The following is a 22103-nucleotide window of genomic DNA, read 5'->3' on the forward strand; positions in this document are numbered from 1 at the left end:
AAGCCTGTCTGAGATGGGGGATCCTGGCACCAAGCCAGACCCTGCCTGTGGCTGCCCCTCTTCTAGTTTTATCATGCTGCCCACCTTTGGACCAGCCTGAATTTACATTTGAGTTAATGGGGTCTGTAGCCACACTGACTCAGGATAACTTTGATGAGTAAGTAGTGGTCCTATTAAATAGGGCCAGCTTATGCTTGATTGTAATCTGCTAAAATGAAAGCTAAGCTTGTTAAATTGCCTAGATTCTGTATTCGATAGGTATATGAAAGTATAACATTATTTCTAACTTAAGCAACTATTTCAATAAACCATTCTCCTTTATGATTAATTCTCCTTAATCTGGATTTTTTTCTTTGGGAATTCACACAGACTCAGTCATCAGATGCGCTGTTTCCAAATATATGTTAATTCCCCTTCCCTGATTCCCCCCCACTCAGTCATGCTGGGACAGGCTATCCATGTCAATGGTGAGAATAGCTCACCAATTCCATTTGCTACTTGAAGATCAAGTGAAGCGCTAAGGTAGGGTAGAGGCAATGAGTTCCTTAAACATGATAAGCATCCCTCTTTCCAGGGGCCAGGGGTTAGAAGGGAAGCACTGGGGAGGGCAGGGGAGGGGAGAGGAGGCACTACACTGCCCAGGAGGGGAGGGGAGGGCAATATTCAACTCTGACCAGGATGCCCCTGCCTGCTGCATTTAAGAAGAAATACTTGCCTGCATGTTGGCTGCTCAGAATGCTTGCTGTGCTTGGAATGGCTGTGACATAATGCATAAAACAGGGCCTTGGAAGTCTGGCCCCATATTTGTAAGCAAATAGTTGGTATTTCTTGCTAGCTTCTATTTTAAGCCAAAGTGTTGTTGATCCTGTGATAATGACTTAGCAAAACAACTTGCAAAGTGAGTATGTAAATGATTGAAGAAAACGTTGGCATCTGTTTCATACAGATTTTACCACTCACAGCATCAGGAATGCAAAAAAAACCCCAGAATTGTAATGCTAAAACCACAATATCTAAAATAACTGTTCTAATTGTCAACAGATTCTAAATAAACTAGAAAGAGAACGAGGGCTGGAAGAAGCTCAGAAACAACTCTTGCATGTAAAAGTCTTATTTGATGAAAAGAAGAAATGCAAGTGGATGTAAGCACTCTGGGGACTGGCTTAATCTGGCAAAATTCTTCAGACGACTTGGGAGCAAAATGGCTGCTTGAGCTACTCTGTGTCGTTAATTTTTAAAGTTTGCACATAGGTTCCACTTTGAGCACTGTCTTTTAGAGACCAAGGCACATGCACAGCTTTTAGAAAGCATACCAACCACTGTGCCTGTGCATATACTGTGGGAACCTTTCTGTAAATAGAGTCGAAGTGGTTGTTGCAAACAGCCTCCTTGTTTACAGAGAGAGAATACAGGGCCAGTAAGTGTCAGTTAACTAGTCTCCACTTAAGCACAATGACAGCAGTGGTTTTGTGTCTGAAAACTACAGTTATGTAGCACTTGTGACTACACTGCACCTCTGCAGAAAAGGGACACTGCCAGTGATCACAATGTGAAATGAGTCATTTGGAAACAAGGTGGGAGTGTTAGGGCAACCTCGAGGATTTGCAGCATTGAAACGTTCCCCAGTAGTTCTTGGAAAAGCTGACCACAGAATTTGGTAGTGTGTACACTTAGCATTCGTGAGTGTGTGTGTGTGTGTGTTTTTAAACCAAAAACTGACAGTGTTGCAACATTGTTGAAAGGGCTCGTGTTTTTCAGTGGTCGCCAACTGCACTCCATCAACTCACCTCCATCTCACGAAGGAGCTCTAAAGCAAGGAGAGTGAGGAGGCTTTATTTAAATGCAACAGCATTTTACCCACTTTGTCCTGATGTGTGTTCCTTTTTTTCATTTTTTCATACTAAATGTATTTGATAGTGGACATGTTGGCTATTGTAAAACAAAACAAAACATCATTAGTTTATTTCTGTCTAAAAACTTTGATCAGAACTATCTTTAGAAGAGTAACTCCCTCCCCTAATCCTACATTTCTATACTTGGTGTCTCCTTGCTTTAGATTTCTGGTGAACCCTGTGGTTATAAATACTTGTGTGTGATTTAAAAAAAAAAAAAATACATTTTACATTTCATGAAATTGCTGTTCACACTGGAGTACTATATATGAATATATATATTTGAGGCCCAAGGCCTGAAAAATATTAGTATACAACTTGGTATCTTAGTCTTACTATGTACTTTTTCAAAGTATTCCTCACAAGAGAAAGAATTCAAAATACCCATTTTATTCATACCTTTCTTTTTAAAGAATTCCCTATCCAGTTATATTGTAACTGTAGTCTTTTTATTGATTTTTTATTCCTGAATTTTTGCTGCTCATGACCAATTTTAATACCACTGTGTTTTCCTTCTATTAAATCAAAAGTAAAAAATGTAATTGGCAACTCTCAACCTTCCTTGTGGCACCTTTTACCCTTGGTGTTCCAAATCCCAGATTAAGGAAAGACATTTTTTCAAGTAGCAAATAAAACATTGATCATATATTCCTTAAAATCTTTTTACCAACATTGTATGGGATATCAGGATTTAAATGTGAATTTGTCTTCGAAAATGAAATTCTTTTTGCTCCTCAGTATCTGGCAAAGAGTAAGAGGTGATACCTCAACAAAATGATCAAATAAGCAGTTATTACCCTGATAGGCACCTTCCCAATCCCATCACTTTTGACCATTGTCCAATGGACACACCTCAGAAATACTACCAAATAGGTTACTTACAAGTATAAAGGTGAGAGGCCTGGTCCCCATCTAAGGCTGCTACAGTCTTGATGTGAAGGCATTCATGAGAATAACAGGAGGACAGTTGAGAGCCAAGGGTAGGAGAGTTGCCCAAAAGACTTCCCCTTCTTTAGGGTACAGAAATGCTAAGAAAAGGATCAGCTTTTACATTCAGTAAATGCTACATGAGGGTGTCCCTGTCCAGCTCTCTGGCACATGAGTCCCATGTGGAGCCTTACCTCCTCTTCCAGGGACGATGCTGCTGGGAACTTTGGGCAAGTCACTTACCTCTTTGTGCCTCAATTTCTGTATAATATTTCTAACCTACCTCATTGAGGTGGTGTGAAGATTCACTAATGTATGTAGCGTGTTTGTCAATCCTCCAGTGAAAAGCACTATCTAGATCACATTTTGGATCACATTAGCCAAATGCAGTAATGGCCAAATTAGATGTGTGCTGAAGACAATCAGTCACTGGGTCTATAGTAAACTGCAACCAGAGAAACAAATGGCAAACAATTTCTATTTTCAAGTTTCTTTGCATATTTTTTTGGTGCAAACAATTCATTTATAAACTTTTTTTTCTAACACTAGTGTCTACAGCAGCATTTAAAAATTAATTCTGTTACCTTTTCTGTATTAGGGATTTAAAGTCTATTTCTTATTGTATACCTGATTGAAGCTGTACTTGGAGATGAATGTTTTAAATGTCTATATCCAAAAATAAACATTTTGATGTAAATGTGGACTGTCTTTTTTTTCTTCAAATGTTGTAGTTATAATAGATTTTTTATTCTAAGTAGCTCCACGGAAATTATCTAGGTGCCAACGCGAATGTGAATAAGCAGCTCTGTAATGTAGTAAGTACATCTAGCTTCTTCTAAATGATGCTAAGGAATGCTCATTTACATCCCTGGCCTCCACTATCTACCTGGACTTCTGATCCTGAAGACATCTGGATAATGGACATTCCACTGAGTTTGGCAGACTTGACGTGAAGTTATTCCAGCAGAATTCCTTTAAAAGAGGTTAGGGATACACAGAAATAAAACATTTATAATAATTTGGTTAGATCCAAAACAGTGGGAGGCAACACTAAATACCAACAATATTTCTAAGGGACCCCATGGGGTTCAAGTTTTACAACGAACGGCCCTTGTTTTATACGGTCACGGGTTTAATTATTTGTACTTTGTGGTTTTGGGTTAGAATAGAAAATAACAATGAGACTGCGACACTGCTAAATACACAATGTATAGTCAAGATTAAATTAAACACAATATAGAAAAATATTTATTAAGCTCTTTAATTACGTGCACACAGCTTTTAGAATGGTAGCATTTGATAATATTTATATATCTTCAAGTTTTGTTTTTTAATGCTGACTTTTAAGTCATCTTTTTTCAAGAACTAGAGAACTCTTGTATATAATAAACTGGAAAATGTTTACTGACCCTATTACTGCCAACTATCTCAAAGAGGCAGAACGAATTCAACATAGGCATATTTCAGGCAAAATGCCAAAAAAAAAAAATTTCAAAGTGAAAATAATTTAAAAACGTGATTCCCTAATTCACTCACCTATTTTTTTTTTTTTTTAACATTCTCAAAGGGTTGTCAGTAAATATTCTAAATATCTCTGGAGCTGTTTTAATGCTTCACTTGTCATTAGCATAACCCTAAAATCCTGACACTGATACAATATATAGCATGTAGCCAGTACCTTTACTTGAGGCACAAATGTTCTGGCAAACGGTAATACAATATCTAAATGCCACATATGTTAAAACTTCAAGCTTTATTGAGTCACAATGATTTCATCCCTTTTGATCTGCTTTTTCTCCAAGAACATCATTCCCCAGGAGATCCAAGTTCCTCTAGCTGTTTCCTTTGTGTTGTTTCTAGTTCTTCTAGTCTTTTGCGAAGTAGAGAGAGTTCCCTTTGATGCTGTTCCTCCTTAAAAGCACAGAAAAAGAATAAAATAAAAATAAAAAGAATAAAATAAACTCAGAAAAATGGCTGGAAAAATACAGCCTGAGCGGCTCTTTCACTCGGGCCTGCAACATCTGGCATGGAAAGGATGACCATTTTAGCAGTGAGAAGACAGCAGTGCAGGCCAGCTACTAACTAGTCCTCACTTCTCTCCTGCCTCAGGCACTAGCCTTCAGCAAATCCCAAAGTCTGTTCTATCTAGGTATAAAACTCACCAGGGAGTGAATTAGAAAATACTAATGCTTACAGGCCAACGTTCTAACAAGGCTGGAGTTTAATAGCAGTTTAATATAAACAAAGCACTTGGTCAGATTCAATTCAGTGACTAAAATCTTTGGTGCTTATAACATTATAAAATGTAATTACTTATTAACAGTTCATCTTTTGGAAAATCATCCCATCAATTTGATTCCTTCAACATCTCAGGGAACTAATACAGTAGAACGAGCCCAGGATTTGGAATCAGACAGATTTAGGTTTGACACTCAATTCTGTCACTTATTAACTATGACCTTAGGCAAGTCACTCCATCTCTGACTCAGCTTCCTCATCTGTAAATTGGAATAATAACACCTTCCCTCAAAGTATTTTCCATTAGGTTTAAATATTGTATGGAAAATGCATAATGCAGAGCATTAGTAAATGCTCAGTAGTAGTTAGTAATCCAATGAGCTGTAAACTCTAGGTTACTCAAAGACTCATCAATCAAGTTTCTTCTTTTCAATTGCCCAGGAGATTTCACTCCTAGCACCATCACTAAGGGAAAGAATAGATTCAAATCCACTTTGCTTCCACCAGCAAATTTCTATGGTAAAGAAAGATTTGAGTTTTTAACTCTGAATTTAAACAGGTAAAAACTTACAGAAATGTTAGTGCCTTTTTTTTTTTAAAAAAAAAACATAAATGCTCATACCTGCATATGAGGAGGAAAGGATAGGTCCGTGCCTGGAACCATGGCTGATGACTGAACGCTAACAGGATTGACAGATGCTGCTGGAGGTATGTTAGGAACCAAAATTAAACTTCGAAATTCATTGTGTCTTCTCTGTATGTCCTTTAGTCTTTTTTGAAGCCTTGTATATTCTTCAAATGGAACATTTTGTCTGAAAAAAGAAAAAAAGTGTTTCTATTCTTTAATAGTTATACTGTTTTGTAGAACAGTATGATTCACAGAATTCCAAACTGGAAGAAAACGGACTTCAAAATTGTAAGATTTATCTGTATATGATATATACATAAAACTCTATCTAGAAAGATAAACAGAAATATGACATCTTAATCATATGTATTACTGTTAGCACTGCAAGCTTTCAACTCATTTTTATTTTTTTTTTTAAAGATTTATTTATTTTAGGGTGCCTGGGTGGCTCAGTCTGTTAAACGTCTGCCTTTGGCTCAGGTCATGATCCCAGGGGCTCCCTGCTCAGTGTCTGCTTCTCCCTCTGCCCCTCCCCCTGCTCGTGCTCCCTCTCCCTCAAATAAATTAAATCAAATCTTTAAAAAAAAAGATTTATTTGAGAGAGAGAGGGTAAGAGAGCGCATGCATGCGCATGCACGCATGCAGGGAGGGGGAGGGGGAGAGGGAGAATCTCCAGCAGACTCCCCAATAACCGGGAAGCACAACTCAGGGGCTTGATCTCATGACCCTGAGATCATGACCTGAGCCAAAACCAAGAGGTGGATGCTTCACCAACTGAGCCACCCAGGCAGCCCAACTATCAACTCATTTTAAAGTTTTATTTGCCGATTAATCAAAGATTAAAAATCTTTCAATAGGGGCGCCTGGGTGGCTCAGTCGTTAAGCGTCTGCCTTCGGCTCAGGTCATGGTCCCAGGGTCCTGGGATCGAGCCCCACATCGGGCTCCCCGCTCAGCGGGAAGCCTGCTTCTCTCTCTCCCACTCCCCCTGATTGTGTTCCCTCTCTCACTGTGTCTCTATCAAATAAATAAATAAAATCTTTAAAAAAAAAAAAAAAAATCTTTCAATACTTTTATTTCCACTCCACTCTACCAACCCATGAATCCTGAAACTAAAGACTCCTTAAACCAAAAGGGTGCCTTATTTTATAGAAGGAATCAAGTAGAAAATAGAGAAAATAGTAGGTTGAGTCTTATGAAATTATCATTTTTATAGGTAAAATATAGTCCAATATAGGGAATTACATGTTGTTCAACCTAATTATTAAAAATGTAGCTAATGGGGGTGCCTGGGTGGCACTTAAACCAACTCTTGGTTTCGGCTCAGGTCATAATCTCAGGGTTGGGAGATCAAGCCCACATGGGACTCTGAGCTGAGCAGAAGCCTGCTAAAGTTTCTCTCTCTCTCTCCCCGCCCCAACCCACCCACACGCACACACACTCACTCCCTGTCTCTCTCTCTCAAATAATTCTTAAAAAAGAAATGTAACTAATGACAAAGGTGAAGCTACCCACCAACTTTAGGGGAAAAGGATTTGGGATAAAAAAGCTAACTTTTCAGGCCTTTACATACCATCACCTTTTTGGACATGAATTTCCTCACCATCAACCACACCACTAATTAAATACAGTTTTCAAAACCACTCAAAGTTCTAGATGATCAGTGCCATGGCTGCCCAATCTTGATAATATTTCAAAATTAATGGTTATAGAAGAGGTAGGAGATTGAATTTTGATTTAAAAGAAATTTGGTGGCTTCTTATTTTGGAACAGTATTATAAAGCTGGCATGAATTTGGGACCCCTGGATAGCTAAGTCAGTTAAGCATCTGACTCTTAATTTTGACTCAGGTCATGATCTCAGGGTTGTGAGACTGAGCCCCATCTGCTTAAGATTTTCTCTCTCCCTCTGCTCTCCCCCCGACTCTCCCGTTCGGAAAGGAAAGGAAAGGAAAGGAAGAAAGAAAAGAAAAAGAAAAGAAAGGGCATGAATTCCATAGTCTATAAACTTCAGGTGTTCCAGAAAAACAACTTCCACATTTTGGTAACAATCACATCCAAGGAAGACAGGTGCACATTCTAAATAAAACATCACTGCTTGGTATTATAGGCAATTTCAGAAAAGTCTGACACTGTCTCGTGCTGAAGGCTACCACTGAAATTAGCTGAATTTAAAAAGTCTGTATTAGCTAGAATCAAATAGGTCATACAATGCCACTACCACTAAGTTAATATGGCAAATCATCTCTGCTCAAACATGCTCATCATGCAGATTAGCTATGTTTGTATGTAAATGAAAAACCAGAAGTTCTGGGCCAATAATATTTTTCCACAACAAGAAATCAAAAATCTTGATTCAAAATTCCAGACACATTTTTGGAACTATGCAATGCTACAACTCTCTTGTCTCAGTAGCAAGAACTCACACCACTCCTGGCTACCAAAGCCAGTGACCTTTCCTGTCAGTCCCAACCATAACACAAATGCCTGGCATGTGTTTAAAGACCTTCTGGTTTGAAGAAACATTCAGCCAGAAAAAAAATAATAAGGATAATGAATTAGGAGTACAACAGTTTTAGAGTTCTTTTAAACATAAAAGAAAACAAGTGCATTATAGAGGAAACAATGAAAAAGTACATTTTAAAAGAAAACAAAGTGCATTATACTCAGTATCAAAGTTCTATAATGTCACTATATGGGATATGTATTTATACAAACAATTACCTATTTAACACCTGATTTTCTGTTTCTAATTCTTCTCTCTTTGCCTCTAAGACTTCTACTTTCTCCTGCAGTCTCTTCAATTTGTTTTCATGAAGAGATTTTCTCTAGAAAAAAAAGAAACAATGTGAGCAAATACATTAATACAAAATCTCCTCTTTGAACAAAATATAGAGAGAATATTTTACTCAACAAGAGAAATTTTACTTAGAGGTAAGTATTTTCAGTGAATACTAGGAGGAAAGATTAGTAGATAGGATTCTTATTGAAAACTGCAAAGATAATAAGCCACAAATGTACCTCATATCCTCATTGTGACAAACAGAACTGTTATGAATGCCAAACCAGAAAATGGGTATCAATAACTAAATTGCTGCAAATAAAATATCTAAAAAAGGAAGGAGTCAAATTTTACTAATGAGTTTACCTGTCACCTGATAAGGAATCACAAGCTCTTTATTTTCCCAAAAGATACATGTTTTATGAAAGAACTAAAAATTTAAAATTAAAAGCATGCTTACAATTGATAAATTGTTACCAAAGCAATAAAGGATCAGAAAGCTAAGACAGATTATGGATGCATTTCAGTTTCAAAGTATGCCTTTCTAAATATTAAAAAGAAAAAATTTAAACTTTACAAAGGGAAAATTTTCTAATATGGAAAAATCAGTGTATAATGCAAAAGTGGTATATAAACAAAGGTAATTAGTTTTTCATTTTTATATGAGGTTTTGTTTTTTTATAGAAAAAATATGTATAAATGTTGCAATTGATTTAGTAGCTACAGACCTTTCAGGTATTTGTTTTGTAACTCTTTTACTGAAGTATATCATATATCAGGCTTATAGAAAAATGCACAGAATGTAAACGTAAAGCAAAATGTAAAAGCACAAAGCAAATGCTGACCCTCTTACCTCATGGGTCAAGAGCACTGCCATACCAGAAGTGCCCCGACCCCTCCTCTTTTCAGTCTCTACCCCCTTCTATCCTCTGAAAAGGCAACCAACTAATTTACTTCCAAAGCTAGAGCACAGTTTTGCTGATTTTCATATGACCAGAATCATAGTCTATTTGAAATTCTTTTACAAATGGCTTTTTTCACTCAAGATTGTGAGATGTATTCGTGTTCTTGCTTACAGGAATAGTACCTCACCACATGTTGTCCTGTACTTACGAATATCACAGAGTTTAATGTATCTACCTGGTCCACCACTGGGGGTCATCTTTGATTATTTCCAGTTGGGAAATAACACTGCTTTGGGCATTCTTTTTCATGCTTCCCATCACTTCCCATCCTCCAGCACCCCAAAAGGTTGCCTTGTGCCTCCTCCCCTCTACCCTGGCAAAGGAACCATTCTTCTGTCCTTAATCACCGTAAGTATATATTTATATGTTTACAGGTAATTTAGAACTCTGTCTATCCACCAATCTACCCGAATTTAAAGAATCATACAGTATATACTCTTCAGTCTCTGGGGTTTTTTGTTGTTGTTAAATATGTTGTCCATATGACTAAGCCATGTTATTGTATGGCAGTTCTTTTCCATTGTTATGTTGTCATCCATTTTATAAATATACATCTTACCCATTCTCATAATGAAAACCAGAACTGTTTCAATGTTGAGGTTATTATGAATAAAGTTTCTATGAACATTCCTTAACATGTTTTTGGTTGATATATGCACTCATTTCTCTTGAGTATATACTCAGGAGTGAGTCACAGCTTTAATAAATACCACCAGTTTTCTAAAGTGGTTCCATTAATTACATGCTCACCAGCAATCTGTGAGCGCAGCCACTATGGAAAACAGTACGCTGGTTCCTAAAAAAATTAAAAATAGAACTACCATATAATCCAGCAATTACATACACAATGGAATATGATTCAGTCATAAAAAAGAAGGAAATCTTGTCATTTGTGGCAACATGGATGGACCCTGAGGGCGTTACGGCAGGCAGAGAAAGAAAAAATACTGTATAACCTCACTTATCTGGAGAACCTAAACAAATGAAACAAGCTCACAGATACAAACAACAAATTGGTGGTTGCCAGAGGCAGGCGGTGAGGGATGGGCAAAATGGGTCAAGGGAGTCAAAAGATACAAATCTTATGTTATAAAGTAAGTCCCAGGGATGTAATACAGCATGATAACTATACTGTATCACGTATTTGGAAGTTGCTACAAGAGTAAACCGTAAAAGTTCTCATCAGAAGAAAAAAAATTTTTTATTTATGTATGGTGATGGATATTAACTAGACTCATTTATTGTGATCATTTCACAATATATAAAAATATCAAATCATTATGTTGTCTACCTGAAACTGACATGTTAATATGTCAATTATCTCTCAAAAAAAAAAAGACTGTTGAACCCTGTAATAGCCTAAGAAGGCAAACACAACAAAATGATTCATATGAGTACTTAAATTTAGTTATTATTCACAGAATTGCTAGGAATAGTAAAATAGGATAACAAAAAAATCCCCTATTTGTTACTTGACCTTTTTCCAGCAATTTTAAATTGTACGTAACAGCTTGATAGATGTTTGCATTTTTATTCATATACAATCATGTCATGTGTGAATGACAATTTTACTTCCTCCTTTCCACTCTTTATAAATCTTTTATTTCTTTTTCTTGTCTTATTATACTAGCTAGGACCTCCAATGAAATGTTAAACAAAATGGTGATAGTTCACATACTTGTCTTGTTCCTGGACTTGGGTGGGTGGAGGGACACATTCAATATTTAATCAGTAAGTATGATGTTAGATGTAGGACTTTTGTAGTTACAAAATCCCTTCTATTCCTATTTTAATGAGTTTACTGTGAAAGGATGTTAAATTTTGTCAGATTTTTATGTCTATTAAGATGATCACAATAGTTTTTCTTCTTTGTTCTGTTACAGTGTTGAATTATACTAATCAATTTTGAATGTTAAGCTACTTTATATTCCTAGAATAAACCCTACATGTTCATGGTATATTATCATTTTTATATATCACCAGATTCAGTTTACTAGTATTTAAGACTTTTACATCTGTTTATGATGTCATAAACCCAACAATGTTGGGTTCTAACCTTATATAAGAAGTGGGATGTTTTCCTTTCTATTTCCTGGGAAAGTCTGTGTTAAGAATGGTATTATTTCTTAAGTATTTGGTAGAATTTATCAGTGAAGCCAAATGAACCAGGCATTTTCTCTATGGAAGGTTTTAAATTATGGATTCCATTTACTTAACAGATACAGGACTATTCAGATTACCTAATTCTTCCTGTATTAGTTTTGTTAAGATGTTCCTCAAAGAATTTGTTCATCTAAACTGCATAATTAGCACAGTTATTTATATAATATTCTTATTGTTTTAATATCTATAATAGGGCCACCTGACTGGCTCGGTCGGTAGAGCAAGCAACTCTTGATCTCAGAGTTGTAATTTGAGCCCCACGTTGGGTGTAGAGATTACTTAGAATCTTGGGAAAAAAAGAAAGAAAGAAATATAGTGATACCCCTTTTTCATTCATGATATTGTTCATCTGTGTTTACTTCCTACCTATATTGTGGGGAGTTAGGAAAAAATGAGTCTAAGGCTTTATCAATTTTATTAATCTTTTAAAAGCTGATTTTTAAAAAAAAAAAAATTAGCCCTTGGTATTTAAAATTTTCTCTAGCGTATATTTTGTTTCATTGATTTCTGGTCATATCTTGAGAATGATGACGGTGTCTGCAGTTAAATCTATCCACTAAGTTCATAATTCAGTTATTGTGTATTTTAGTTCTAAACTTGCTATTTATTTTAATGGTTTTGTTTTCTGGAGCAATTCTCAAGCTTTTATTTTCTAAGCCTAAAACAATATGTTAGTTTTAAATTCTATATCTGATAACTTCATTACCTGGATCCTCTACTGGGGAGTCTGTTTTTATTGGTTATCATTTCTCTTGCTTTTCAGTGTTATTTCCTCATGTGGTTGGGATGATGTTGATGATGATGATGACGATTATTCTTTATTAATAGAGTTAAAGTAGTTTTGGGTTTGCACAGAAAAATGTAACAGTAGAGAGTTCCCATATACTACCCCCTTCACAGTTTCCCCTATTACTAACATCTTACATGGATGTGGTACATTTACTAATGAATCAATACTGAAATAATATTATTAACTAAAGTCCATAGCTGACATGAAGTTTCAATCTTTGTGTTGTACAGTTCTATAGGTTTTGACAAATGCATGATATCATGTATCCACTATTATGGTATTATACGGAATAGTTTCACAGCCCTACAAAATTCCCTTGCTCTACCTATTCATCCTTACCCCTACCCTCTCCACCCCTGGCAACCACTGGAGTTTTTTTTCTGTCTCCATAGTTTTGCCTTTTCCAGAATGTCACATAGTTGAAATCATTCAGTATATAGTCTTTTCAGACTGGTTTCCTTCACACCAAGCAACATGAACTTAAGGTTCCTCCACATCTTTGCATGGGTTGACAGCTCATTTGTTTTTATTGCTAAATAAAAATATCCACTGTATGGACGTAGAACAGTTCTTTTTTTTTTAATCCATTTAGCTATTGAAGGATATCTTGCTTACTTCCAAGTTTTGACAAATAATGAATAAAGCTGCTATAAACGTTTATGTGTTTTTTTGTGTGTGAACATAAGTTTTCAATGCATTTGAATAAATATCTAGGAGCATGATTGCCGGATGGTCTGGTTTGACTATGTCTAACTTTGTAAGAAACTACCAAAGTGTATTCCAAAATGGCTGTACCCTGTTCCCATTCCACACAATGAATGAGAGTTTCTATTTGTTCCTATCTTTGTCACTGTTTAGTACAGTCGGTGTTTCAGATTTTAGCCATTCTAATAGGTATGCAGTGGTATCTGTGTTTATTATTTATATTTTATTTATTTATGCTTATTTTTAATTTTTTATTTATTATATATTTTAAAACTATGGAAACAATTTGAAGTTTATAATGTTATTTTCCCCCAAAGTAGATTTACATTTGTTTCTTGCAGGCAGCTAGAAACACTAACAATTTGGATAAATTTAATCTAATTATAAGGACTGACATTATCTGAAGCTATGTTTCAATACTTGCAAGGGCTAGGCTATTTCCAGTTCATTCTTAGTCCAAGGGTATATCCTTCCCCTTCGGGGTCCCAACCCAAAGTACTAGCATACTTAGACCTGAGATCCTCTCTCTGGCAAATTCTGAACTCCAATTTTTGTTCCCCAAGCCCTGTGAAGTTGTCAAAAGCTTTGCTTCACTTCTCAGCCTCTCAGCTGTCTCTTCAGGAAACAGCAGTTTCCTCTAAGGGAAAAGCAACCTCACATGGCCATGCTCACCTCTCTCTGTTTCCTACCTCTCCAGGATCTTGGCCTCCTAATTCTTTGCTGCCCTCTGTGGAGATATTTTTTTAAATACTTTGTCCGATTCTTCTAGTTTTCATGTGGAGAGCTGATCCACAATATTTCCTAGTCTGTCATTATCAAAAGCATATGCTCCTTTTAGGAATTTTAGTCCAACTAGTAGCAGACATTGTAAAGATGAAAATGCTTAATACTTCATTATTGTATGATTGTTATAAACCTGCAATCTTAAAACTTCTCCATTATATCTCCAAATAGTTATATTTCTCCGTTTTTATTGCTCATTTAAACTGTAATACAAAATTTATCATCAAATCTTAAGTATACACACACACACACACACACACACACAGAGTACACATTAACTGGGCCCTGTATTAACTATGGGCAATACAAAATATAGGGATTTCTGAAGGGAATTCCAGTCTATGAGTACCAAATCATGAGAAAGGGCTTTCTGGAAAGGATAAGAAATTAATTAGGGAGAATCTGTAATACTATGGGGATGTGGATCTGCCTGAAGGTTCTCCAGCAAGGGACTGATAAGTAAAAGATACTGTTTTGAGAAGTTTGATATGGCATCAGTATATGAGATAGACTCTGAAGTTTGCCTCTTAAGAGGCAAATCTGGAGATAAAGCTTCAAGTCAGAGTTCAGGACAATGGTGTCTTCATCCTGATCACTGTAAAACAACCAACCATTTACTGAGCACTTACTAGGTGCCAGGAAATGAGCTAGAATGCAATAAAAGCACTGGTTGGTTAGTTAACTAAAAGACCCAGTGAATGCCTTAGACCCCCTCACTATAATCATTTCTTTGCAGACACCCTCAGTACCTTGACCCAAGTCTCCCTCTTCTTCAAACTCACCTGGAAAAACTTGGGACTTTCATTAAATACAACTCTCTACTGACTGCATGTCTGGACCTACACAACTGAACACAGGTGGCAAACACAAATACAACTATGCACTGTGCTACCTGACGCTCCTCCCTAATTTTCCTAATCCAATCACTCTCCCGAAGTCTCATGTTCTTTTACAACTTCTTGTCTCTCCTCAGATATCTAACACCTGCATTCTTCACAGTCTGAGCTAAAGACGTGGATTCTTTTTTGCACTAAGAAAACTGTAGCCATCAGGAGAAAATTTCCACACATCTATCAATTTACCAGAAATTTATAATCATATATTTTGCCTTTTTCCCAGTTATAATAGATACACTGTGTTTCTACGCCTTCCACCTCTCAATTGCTGCTAAAGAATATCATTTGTGCAATTGTCCCCTTTCTCCTGCATCACTGATTTTCCCCTTGCTACTGAATCATTCTATAATTCACCCCTCCCTTAAAAGAAGTCTTTGAACTCACAACCCTCCCTAGCTACCACCCCAGTTCTCTACTTTTTACGACGAAATTCCTTAGACAAACTCTATCTTCCACTTCAATCTGGCAACAACTCTTGACAAGGCCACCAACAATCACTGCATAGCCAAATGAATCCCTAGTCTTCATATTGCTATTTTATCATCTTACTCTCAACGTCATTTGATATAGTTGATCTTTCTTGAAGCACTTTTCTTCACTTGGCATCCAGTAGCTTCTTGGTTCTCCTAGTTTTCTTTTCTTATTCCTTTTCTTCTCAACTTCTAAACTTCGGCATTCCTCAAAGCTCAATCCTCAGACCCATTCTCTTCTTAGTCTTCCTTTACTTTCTAGTTGACTTCATTCAACCCCTTTGCTTTCAATACCATTTATCTGATGAGAACTCCCAAGTCTTTATTTCTAGTCTAGTCTTCCTTCCTGAATTCCCAATTCATGTATCCACCAGACTAGTGAACATCTCCACGTGGAAGTCTAATGGGTATCTCAAAGAGCTAACATGTCCAAAAGAAGCATCTTTATTTTACTGCCAAACCCATTTCTTCTAAAGTCTTTCCCATGTCAGTAAATAGCAACTCTATTTTAACAAAGTGCTCAAGCCCAGCATCTTAGGTCATCTTTGATTTACATCTTTCATGCTCTATAACTATTGTAAACTCCACCTTTAAAATATAGACAGAATCTGACTACCACTCCACTATTTGTCCCTCTACACAACAGCCAGAGATTCTTCTAATATATAATTCAGATTTTATTATTTTTCAATTTAGAACTCTCCATTGTGTTCCTACCACATTTAGAATAAAAACCAAAGAATAAAAACATCACCTGGTCTACTACTTCTCTCCATTCCAGCTACCTAGCTCTCCTTCTTTGCATTCCTTCAACATACAAAGCAGACTCCTGCCACTCTCTTTTTACTTGCTATTCTGTCTGGAATACTGTTCCCCTACATATAGAACACGGCATCTTCCCCTCAGGTCTCTGCTCAAATGTTACCTTATCAAAAAAGCCTTCCCTGACCACCTATTTAAAAAAGCACCCTCTATCCCCCTTAGTTTTCCTGTTAGCACACATCTCCACCTGACAAATATTTGTTTCTTTACTCTGTCATCCACCCACTGCAATGTAAACTCCTCAGCACAATCTTTATTTCTCTATTCCAGTGAACGAAACTACCAGATGGATACAGAAGTAGGTACTCAATAAATTTCTTGAATAAATTGGCTAAATGAATACAGAGAAACCTGGTAGTGGATAGAGCCTGAGTTAGGATGTTAGCAACAGGAATAAAAGGAAATGAGGTGAAGGGAAAAAATGCAAGACACATTATAAAGGAAGAATTCATAGGCCCGAGTGACTGTACTGGGTTGAGTGGTGTCTCCCAAATATTCATGTCCACCGAGAACCTCAGAATGTGACCATGATATAGAAAGAAATTTATTTGGTCTTTGTCCTGCGTTTCTAGCACAGAGTTCCTAAAATCCTTGGAATTTCCTGAGTGACAGGAGTGTCTTTTGTTATTCATAGACTAACAATGAATAGCTGTCATCTTTGATTTACATCTTTCATGCTCTACAACTATTGTAAACTCCACAAGACACATAGGGAGAACACCAGATGAGGACAGAGGGACAGAATGAAATGATATGCCTACAAGCCAAGGAAAACTCAGGGATTGCTAGCAACCACCAGAAGCTAGGAGAGAAGTGTGGAACAGATCCAGCCTTTGGAGGGAGCATGGCCCTACAGGCATCTTGATTTTGGACTTCTGACCTCCAAGACTATGAAATAATACCTTTCTGATGTTTTAAGCCACACAGTTTGCAGTATTTGTTACAGCAGCCCTTGGAAACCAATACAGTGACTAGATATGGGGGAGGGGTGAATCAAAGGTTTGAAGCGTAAGTGATAGGAAGAATGACATTCTACTGAAAGCAATGAAAGTTCAGAGGGGAAACTGGCTGTAAGGAATGATTTTAATTTTGATTTTAGTGGTCCAATACAATCACAGCATTGTCAAGTGGATGCCTTAGTGTTACAAGTATTATTACAACACAAAGGAGCAATAGAAAAATCAAAAGAACACTAATACAAGAACCAAACCTGGGATTCCTCTTTTACCACCTTATTGCCAAATTCAATGAACTCTTTTCAGTAATCATGCTAAATGACCATTTATCTTTGATACCTTTCTTTTCCTGTGACTTTTACAACACCATACCATAGCTTCTACCTCTATGACCATTCCTCTACTAAATCTAGTTCCTCTTTCTAAGTCAACTTAATTCTTAGTCCTTTTATTCTTCAGTCATCTCCAAAATCTCAAGGGTCTAATTCTTTATCTTTAATCTGAATTACTGATCTCCATGCTTTACATTCCATTATTTCTAGTTACTTACATGGTACCCTCACTTAAGAGGCTGGGACATGAGTACAGGGATGTGCCACCTTCACTTCAGTTCTGACATGTGTTTGGTGGAACTTATCTTCTCTTTCTACTCCAGTTGACATGTGTTCTCTCCCTACTCCATCATGACAACTCCATTTATATCCTCTCACAACTAAAACACTTCATATTTTTTCTTCCTTCTTATTTAGCACCATATGCTATAACTTTTAAAATAATTCTAAAGTGTCACCTTTTACCTTCATTCCTATATCACAAGCCCAAATTCCACACTTCTTACCTCATTGTATTAAAATAGCTTCCTAACTGGTCTTCCTGTCTTCAGGCTTTCTTCTCCCTGAACCTGGTCTCAAACTTTAGTGTCCAAACAGATCACCTGAGAGTGACTATTAGTATTCTTTAGGTATTGCATGTATCTTATTTCTCCAACTAGATTATATGGTCATCAAAAGCAGGAATTAATCATGGCTTCTATTTTCCCCTACGTGTAGAATATAATGCTAGGCCACACAACATATTCAACAGATATTTTACAACTTCAAGACTACAGTTCATTTTTTTTCCCCAAAAACATTCATAACAATAATCTAATCAAGAATAATTTCAGAGAAATATACCTTAGAATATAAATAACAAGTTGTCATCTCAAGTGCCTCAAAAGGAAAAGTACAACCCACTGTGCTCAAACCAAGAGATCTCTCTTCATACTCACACTTCAACAATGTATAGAGAAAAACATACCCAGGAGCCAACAGTCACAAAAAGGCATTCCAACTCAAGATACCTGGTCAAGTTTTTCCAAACAAATCAACACAGCAAAATATCATTATACAAAGATCTTACCCAAAAACACTTATCAGAAATGACATAAGCTTTGTGCATAAACAAACATACTCAGATGGCAGTAAGCCATCTTTTCTAGCCTCAGGGGAAAAATAAAGCTGTTACTCCCCAGTTATAAGAATCACACACTAAAGGATTATGATTTCTGCCCTACAGTTAATATTCTGTGACTTGTTTTAAGTCTTACTGCATAACAAAGTTATGATTTTTGTCATGTAAAGAACTTAAAGTCTATTGCACTCTTAAGAATTATTTGTGTCATCTTACAGCCAAAATTTTCATTTAGAAGCAATATCTTTAACTTGAATGGGAAAGAGTTTGAATTAAAGAAATTAACTTTATAGTGATTATTCTACCATGAGAAATAAGACCCATATGGGTACAATGAAGAAAAAAGCAGTTAAGTATTTGGAATCAAAGAAATTGGGAAATTAAAAGAGTAAAAGCACAGAAAGAACACAGGATTAAGAACAGAAAAATGTAAATTTTAGTTATGGCACTGAATCTTACTAGTCAAGTAATCTTGGCTACCTACCACTTCAGTTTCCTAATCTATAAGAACTATCTGAATGCTAAAATCCCCCAGCCCTAAAATTATATGTACTCACAGACTTTTTATAGTATTTCTATGTAACATATATTGTCTATTTTCCCACTTTAAAGCTATAAGCCTCTAAGGAAGTGTCCCACAAGCTCTGGGTCATAATTATTCACTGAATTGAACTTAACAATTTCCTATGACTTAAAATCGTAACTCACAGATCATATTTCTTAAAATGATATGGATATTTCCTATGTTCACACCCATCATTTGGCAGGTATTTCAGTAGAAAAAAAAAATTCACCCCAGGTCACAATATTGATGAAAGGTTATTTTGCCAGGTTTCTTAAATTATCAGCTCTTCCCCTCTTTCTAGTATACCTATGATTAGCTGGTAATCTCTCTCACCACTGGATGTCACTTTTGCTCCAAAAGAAGTCAACCCAAACTAACCTCAGTAGTAATTAGAATCTGATCTCCAGAATACTTACCTCTAAAACCTTAACATAAACGTTTCTCTGTGAAAGATAAAATCAGCTTTTATAATTTCTACCGATTTTTGGCTAAAATCTGGCTTTAGATGCTTCTAGGCTTCAAACAGTACAAGTTACCATAAGTAAAATTTCTAAGATCATCCCAAGCCATAAAACACTTCACTGAAATCCCATTAATACCCATAAGTACTCAGTACTTATATGGACAGAAAGAAAAAGAAATGACAGACACAGGGGGAAAATCAAAGACAGTGTTTGTATCTGAGTATAAAACACTGAGAGTCCCAGACAGTAAATGCTGTTTTCTAATCTCAATGTTATACTACTTCCAGCATTATGGGAAGAGAGAAGCAATATTCAGATATCAAGAAAGTGGGGAAACAATGACTTGTAGACTTCTCCTACTGTCACTCCAACTATCAGGATGCATTTGGCAGTTGGATCCAGTTACCATAAATGGGTGACTAGGAACTGTGTCTTTGGTTTCCAAATTCAGAATATGTAAATGATATACAGTTCTCTTCTCTTATGTAAATATGAAGAGCTAACCTTCCCAATAAACGTACAGACTAATATTAAGATACTGGTGTGCCTATGCCTAGAAGCGCCTTCCTCTCATCTCAGACCTTCTTGCCTCCCCAAAACAAATGCCCTTACTAATGGAACTTATCAAATGGGGGCATGTTACATCATTTATGGGATTTTTTTAATGCTACTCCCCACCCCCCACTTCCATACACATGCACCAAATCTTGTTGAAAATAAGTGCTGAATCACTGCACCATGAGTCATGGTTATTGATGGGGCCATGCTACATTCCTTGGGTTTTCTGCAATAGAAAAGAAGTTGTAAACCACTGACTTAGATGAATCATCTGATTATATTATTTCCATGATGCTCTGAACTATTTCCAAGAAAACAAAGTTTTTAGGTTATGGAGCAAATACGCTTGCAAAGTGAAACTTAAAAAAGATCACAGCTGTGGTAACTATAACGGCTGTTTCAGAAGCCGGGGCGGGGGTGGGGGGGCAACTTTCTCCTGGGGCAAGGAGATACTTGCTCCCTCATTTCTGAGTTGGAAACAAAAAAGCATTTTAACCACAAAAAGGATGTTACAAACAAGTATTAGTTAAGCATAGCTAAAACAGACCCAATCGCCCTGTAATCTTATTAAGTGCACAATGAGTTAAATAAGACTTACATGGGCTGGTCTAGAAACTTTATCAATGAAAAAACACCGTGGGGAAAATGCATTTCGGCTCTGAAAAACCGACTTGGAACAAGAAATTTAGAAATAAACCTGTTAAGCAGTTTGCATTTTCCCAATTTATCTCTGCAAGGTTGACAGCAAAATGTCACGTTTAAATATCAAATTAAACATACATGAAATCTCAGTTTTAATTACATTTTATTCTCCCAGAATAGTTAATTATATTTTACTTTATAGCAATCACTTTAATAAGAACCACTTGCCTTTTTCTGGGCAATTGCAGCTCGCTGCAGTTTTTCTTTAGCTTGATTATACTTTTCTTCTCTGTCAGTGATACGTTCCTGAAGCTTATGCTTTTCTTCCAACCACTGTATCTGTTTCTCTTCCAAAGTCCTGTCAAAAGAATGTATGCAAAACACGGAAGTTAACTCTTAAGATTAAATAGATATTATCTCAAGTATAATCAAACTCACTACCTGCTTCACTACATTGTTAAGTATCCAACTGTGGGTTCTCTTACATGGTCACGTATCTGCTAGTTCTCTCATTACTGAATACCTCTTGTGAACCAGGCACTGTGCTGACAACAGTGTGTATACTACGCCATTTTTCTTCACAATAACCCCTTGAGTTAAGTACTTCTATCATCTCCATTTTATAGATAAGGAAACTGAAGCCTAGAAAGTAAACAAATTTGCTTAAAGACTTACACCTAGGGCGCGCCTGAGTGGCTTAGTGGATTAAGCGTCTGGCTACGGCTCAGGTCATGATCTCAGGGTCCTGGGATAGAGCCCCAGGTCGGGCTCCCTGCTCAATGAGGAGTCTGCTTAAGACTTACACCTAATTAACAGCAGGACAAACACTTGATAACCAGCTTTGAACCATGATAACCACCAAGCTATAAAAACTGAATCTAGCATGGGTGATGGGTATTAAGAAGGGCACTTGTGATGAGCACTGGGTGTTTTATCTAAGTGATAAATCACTAAACTCTACTCCTGAAACTAAAACTATACTATATGCCAACTAACTAGAATTTAAATAAAAACTTGAAACATTAAAAAAAACCAAACCAACTGGGTCTAATAAAACTGGCTAAAAATCAACCCAGGATTGAAAAATCAACGCAGGATGTTTTCTGAATAGAATAAAATTCATATAAATGGTATTTTAAGATATTATAACAATTTATATATTTAAAGTTCTTCTGCATACCTTGCATAATTTTTAGTATCATTACTACATATAATATGGCAGTACAAATGAGATTTATAAAATGAGATATCAGATTTTGTGTCTAAGGTCATACAAGACTTTAAATATTTTAGCTGGGACCAAAATCATATTTGATTAACACTTAATCCAGCTATTTTCTACTGTATAATCCTATGAGTAACATTCAGAAACCAATGATAAATTATTTAAATTTGCTAGGTATACTGT

The 22103-nt window shown here is 36.4% G+C and overlaps 2 protein-coding genes across 5 annotated transcripts in view; one reads left to right on the forward strand and one right to left on the reverse strand.

Moving 5' to 3' along the window:
* PLXNC1 (plexin C1) overlaps positions 1–3516 on the forward strand; it is a 142044-nt gene extending 138528 nt beyond the window's left edge. For both annotated transcript variants that reach the window (XM_036074499.2, XM_036074514.2), the window contains one exon: positions 1042–3516. In XM_036074499.2, coding sequence (XP_035930392.1) covers positions 1042–1146 — 105 coding nt within the window. In that variant the 3' untranslated portion in view covers positions 1147–3516. The remainder of the gene's footprint in view (positions 1–1041) is intronic.
* Positions 3517–4064: 548 nt separating this feature from the next.
* CEP83 (centrosomal protein 83) overlaps positions 4065–22103 on the reverse strand; it is a 129473-nt gene continuing 111434 nt past the window's right edge. For all 3 annotated transcript variants that reach the window (XM_078076413.1, XM_078076415.1, XM_078076414.1), the window contains 4 exons: positions 20924–21053; positions 8407–8510; positions 5680–5869; positions 4065–4730 (listed from right to left, as the gene is read on the reverse strand). In XM_078076413.1, coding sequence (XP_077932539.1) covers positions 4626–4730; positions 5680–5869; positions 8407–8510; positions 20924–21053 — 529 coding nt within the window. In that variant the 3' untranslated portion in view covers positions 4065–4625. The remainder of the gene's footprint in view (positions 4731–5679; positions 5870–8406; positions 8511–20923; positions 21054–22103) is intronic.

This window comes from Halichoerus grypus, chromosome 6, assembly GCF_964656455.1.
Source record: "Halichoerus grypus chromosome 6, mHalGry1.hap1.1, whole genome shotgun sequence".
NCBI classification, from domain to species: domain Eukaryota; kingdom Metazoa; phylum Chordata; class Mammalia; order Carnivora; family Phocidae; genus Halichoerus; species Halichoerus grypus.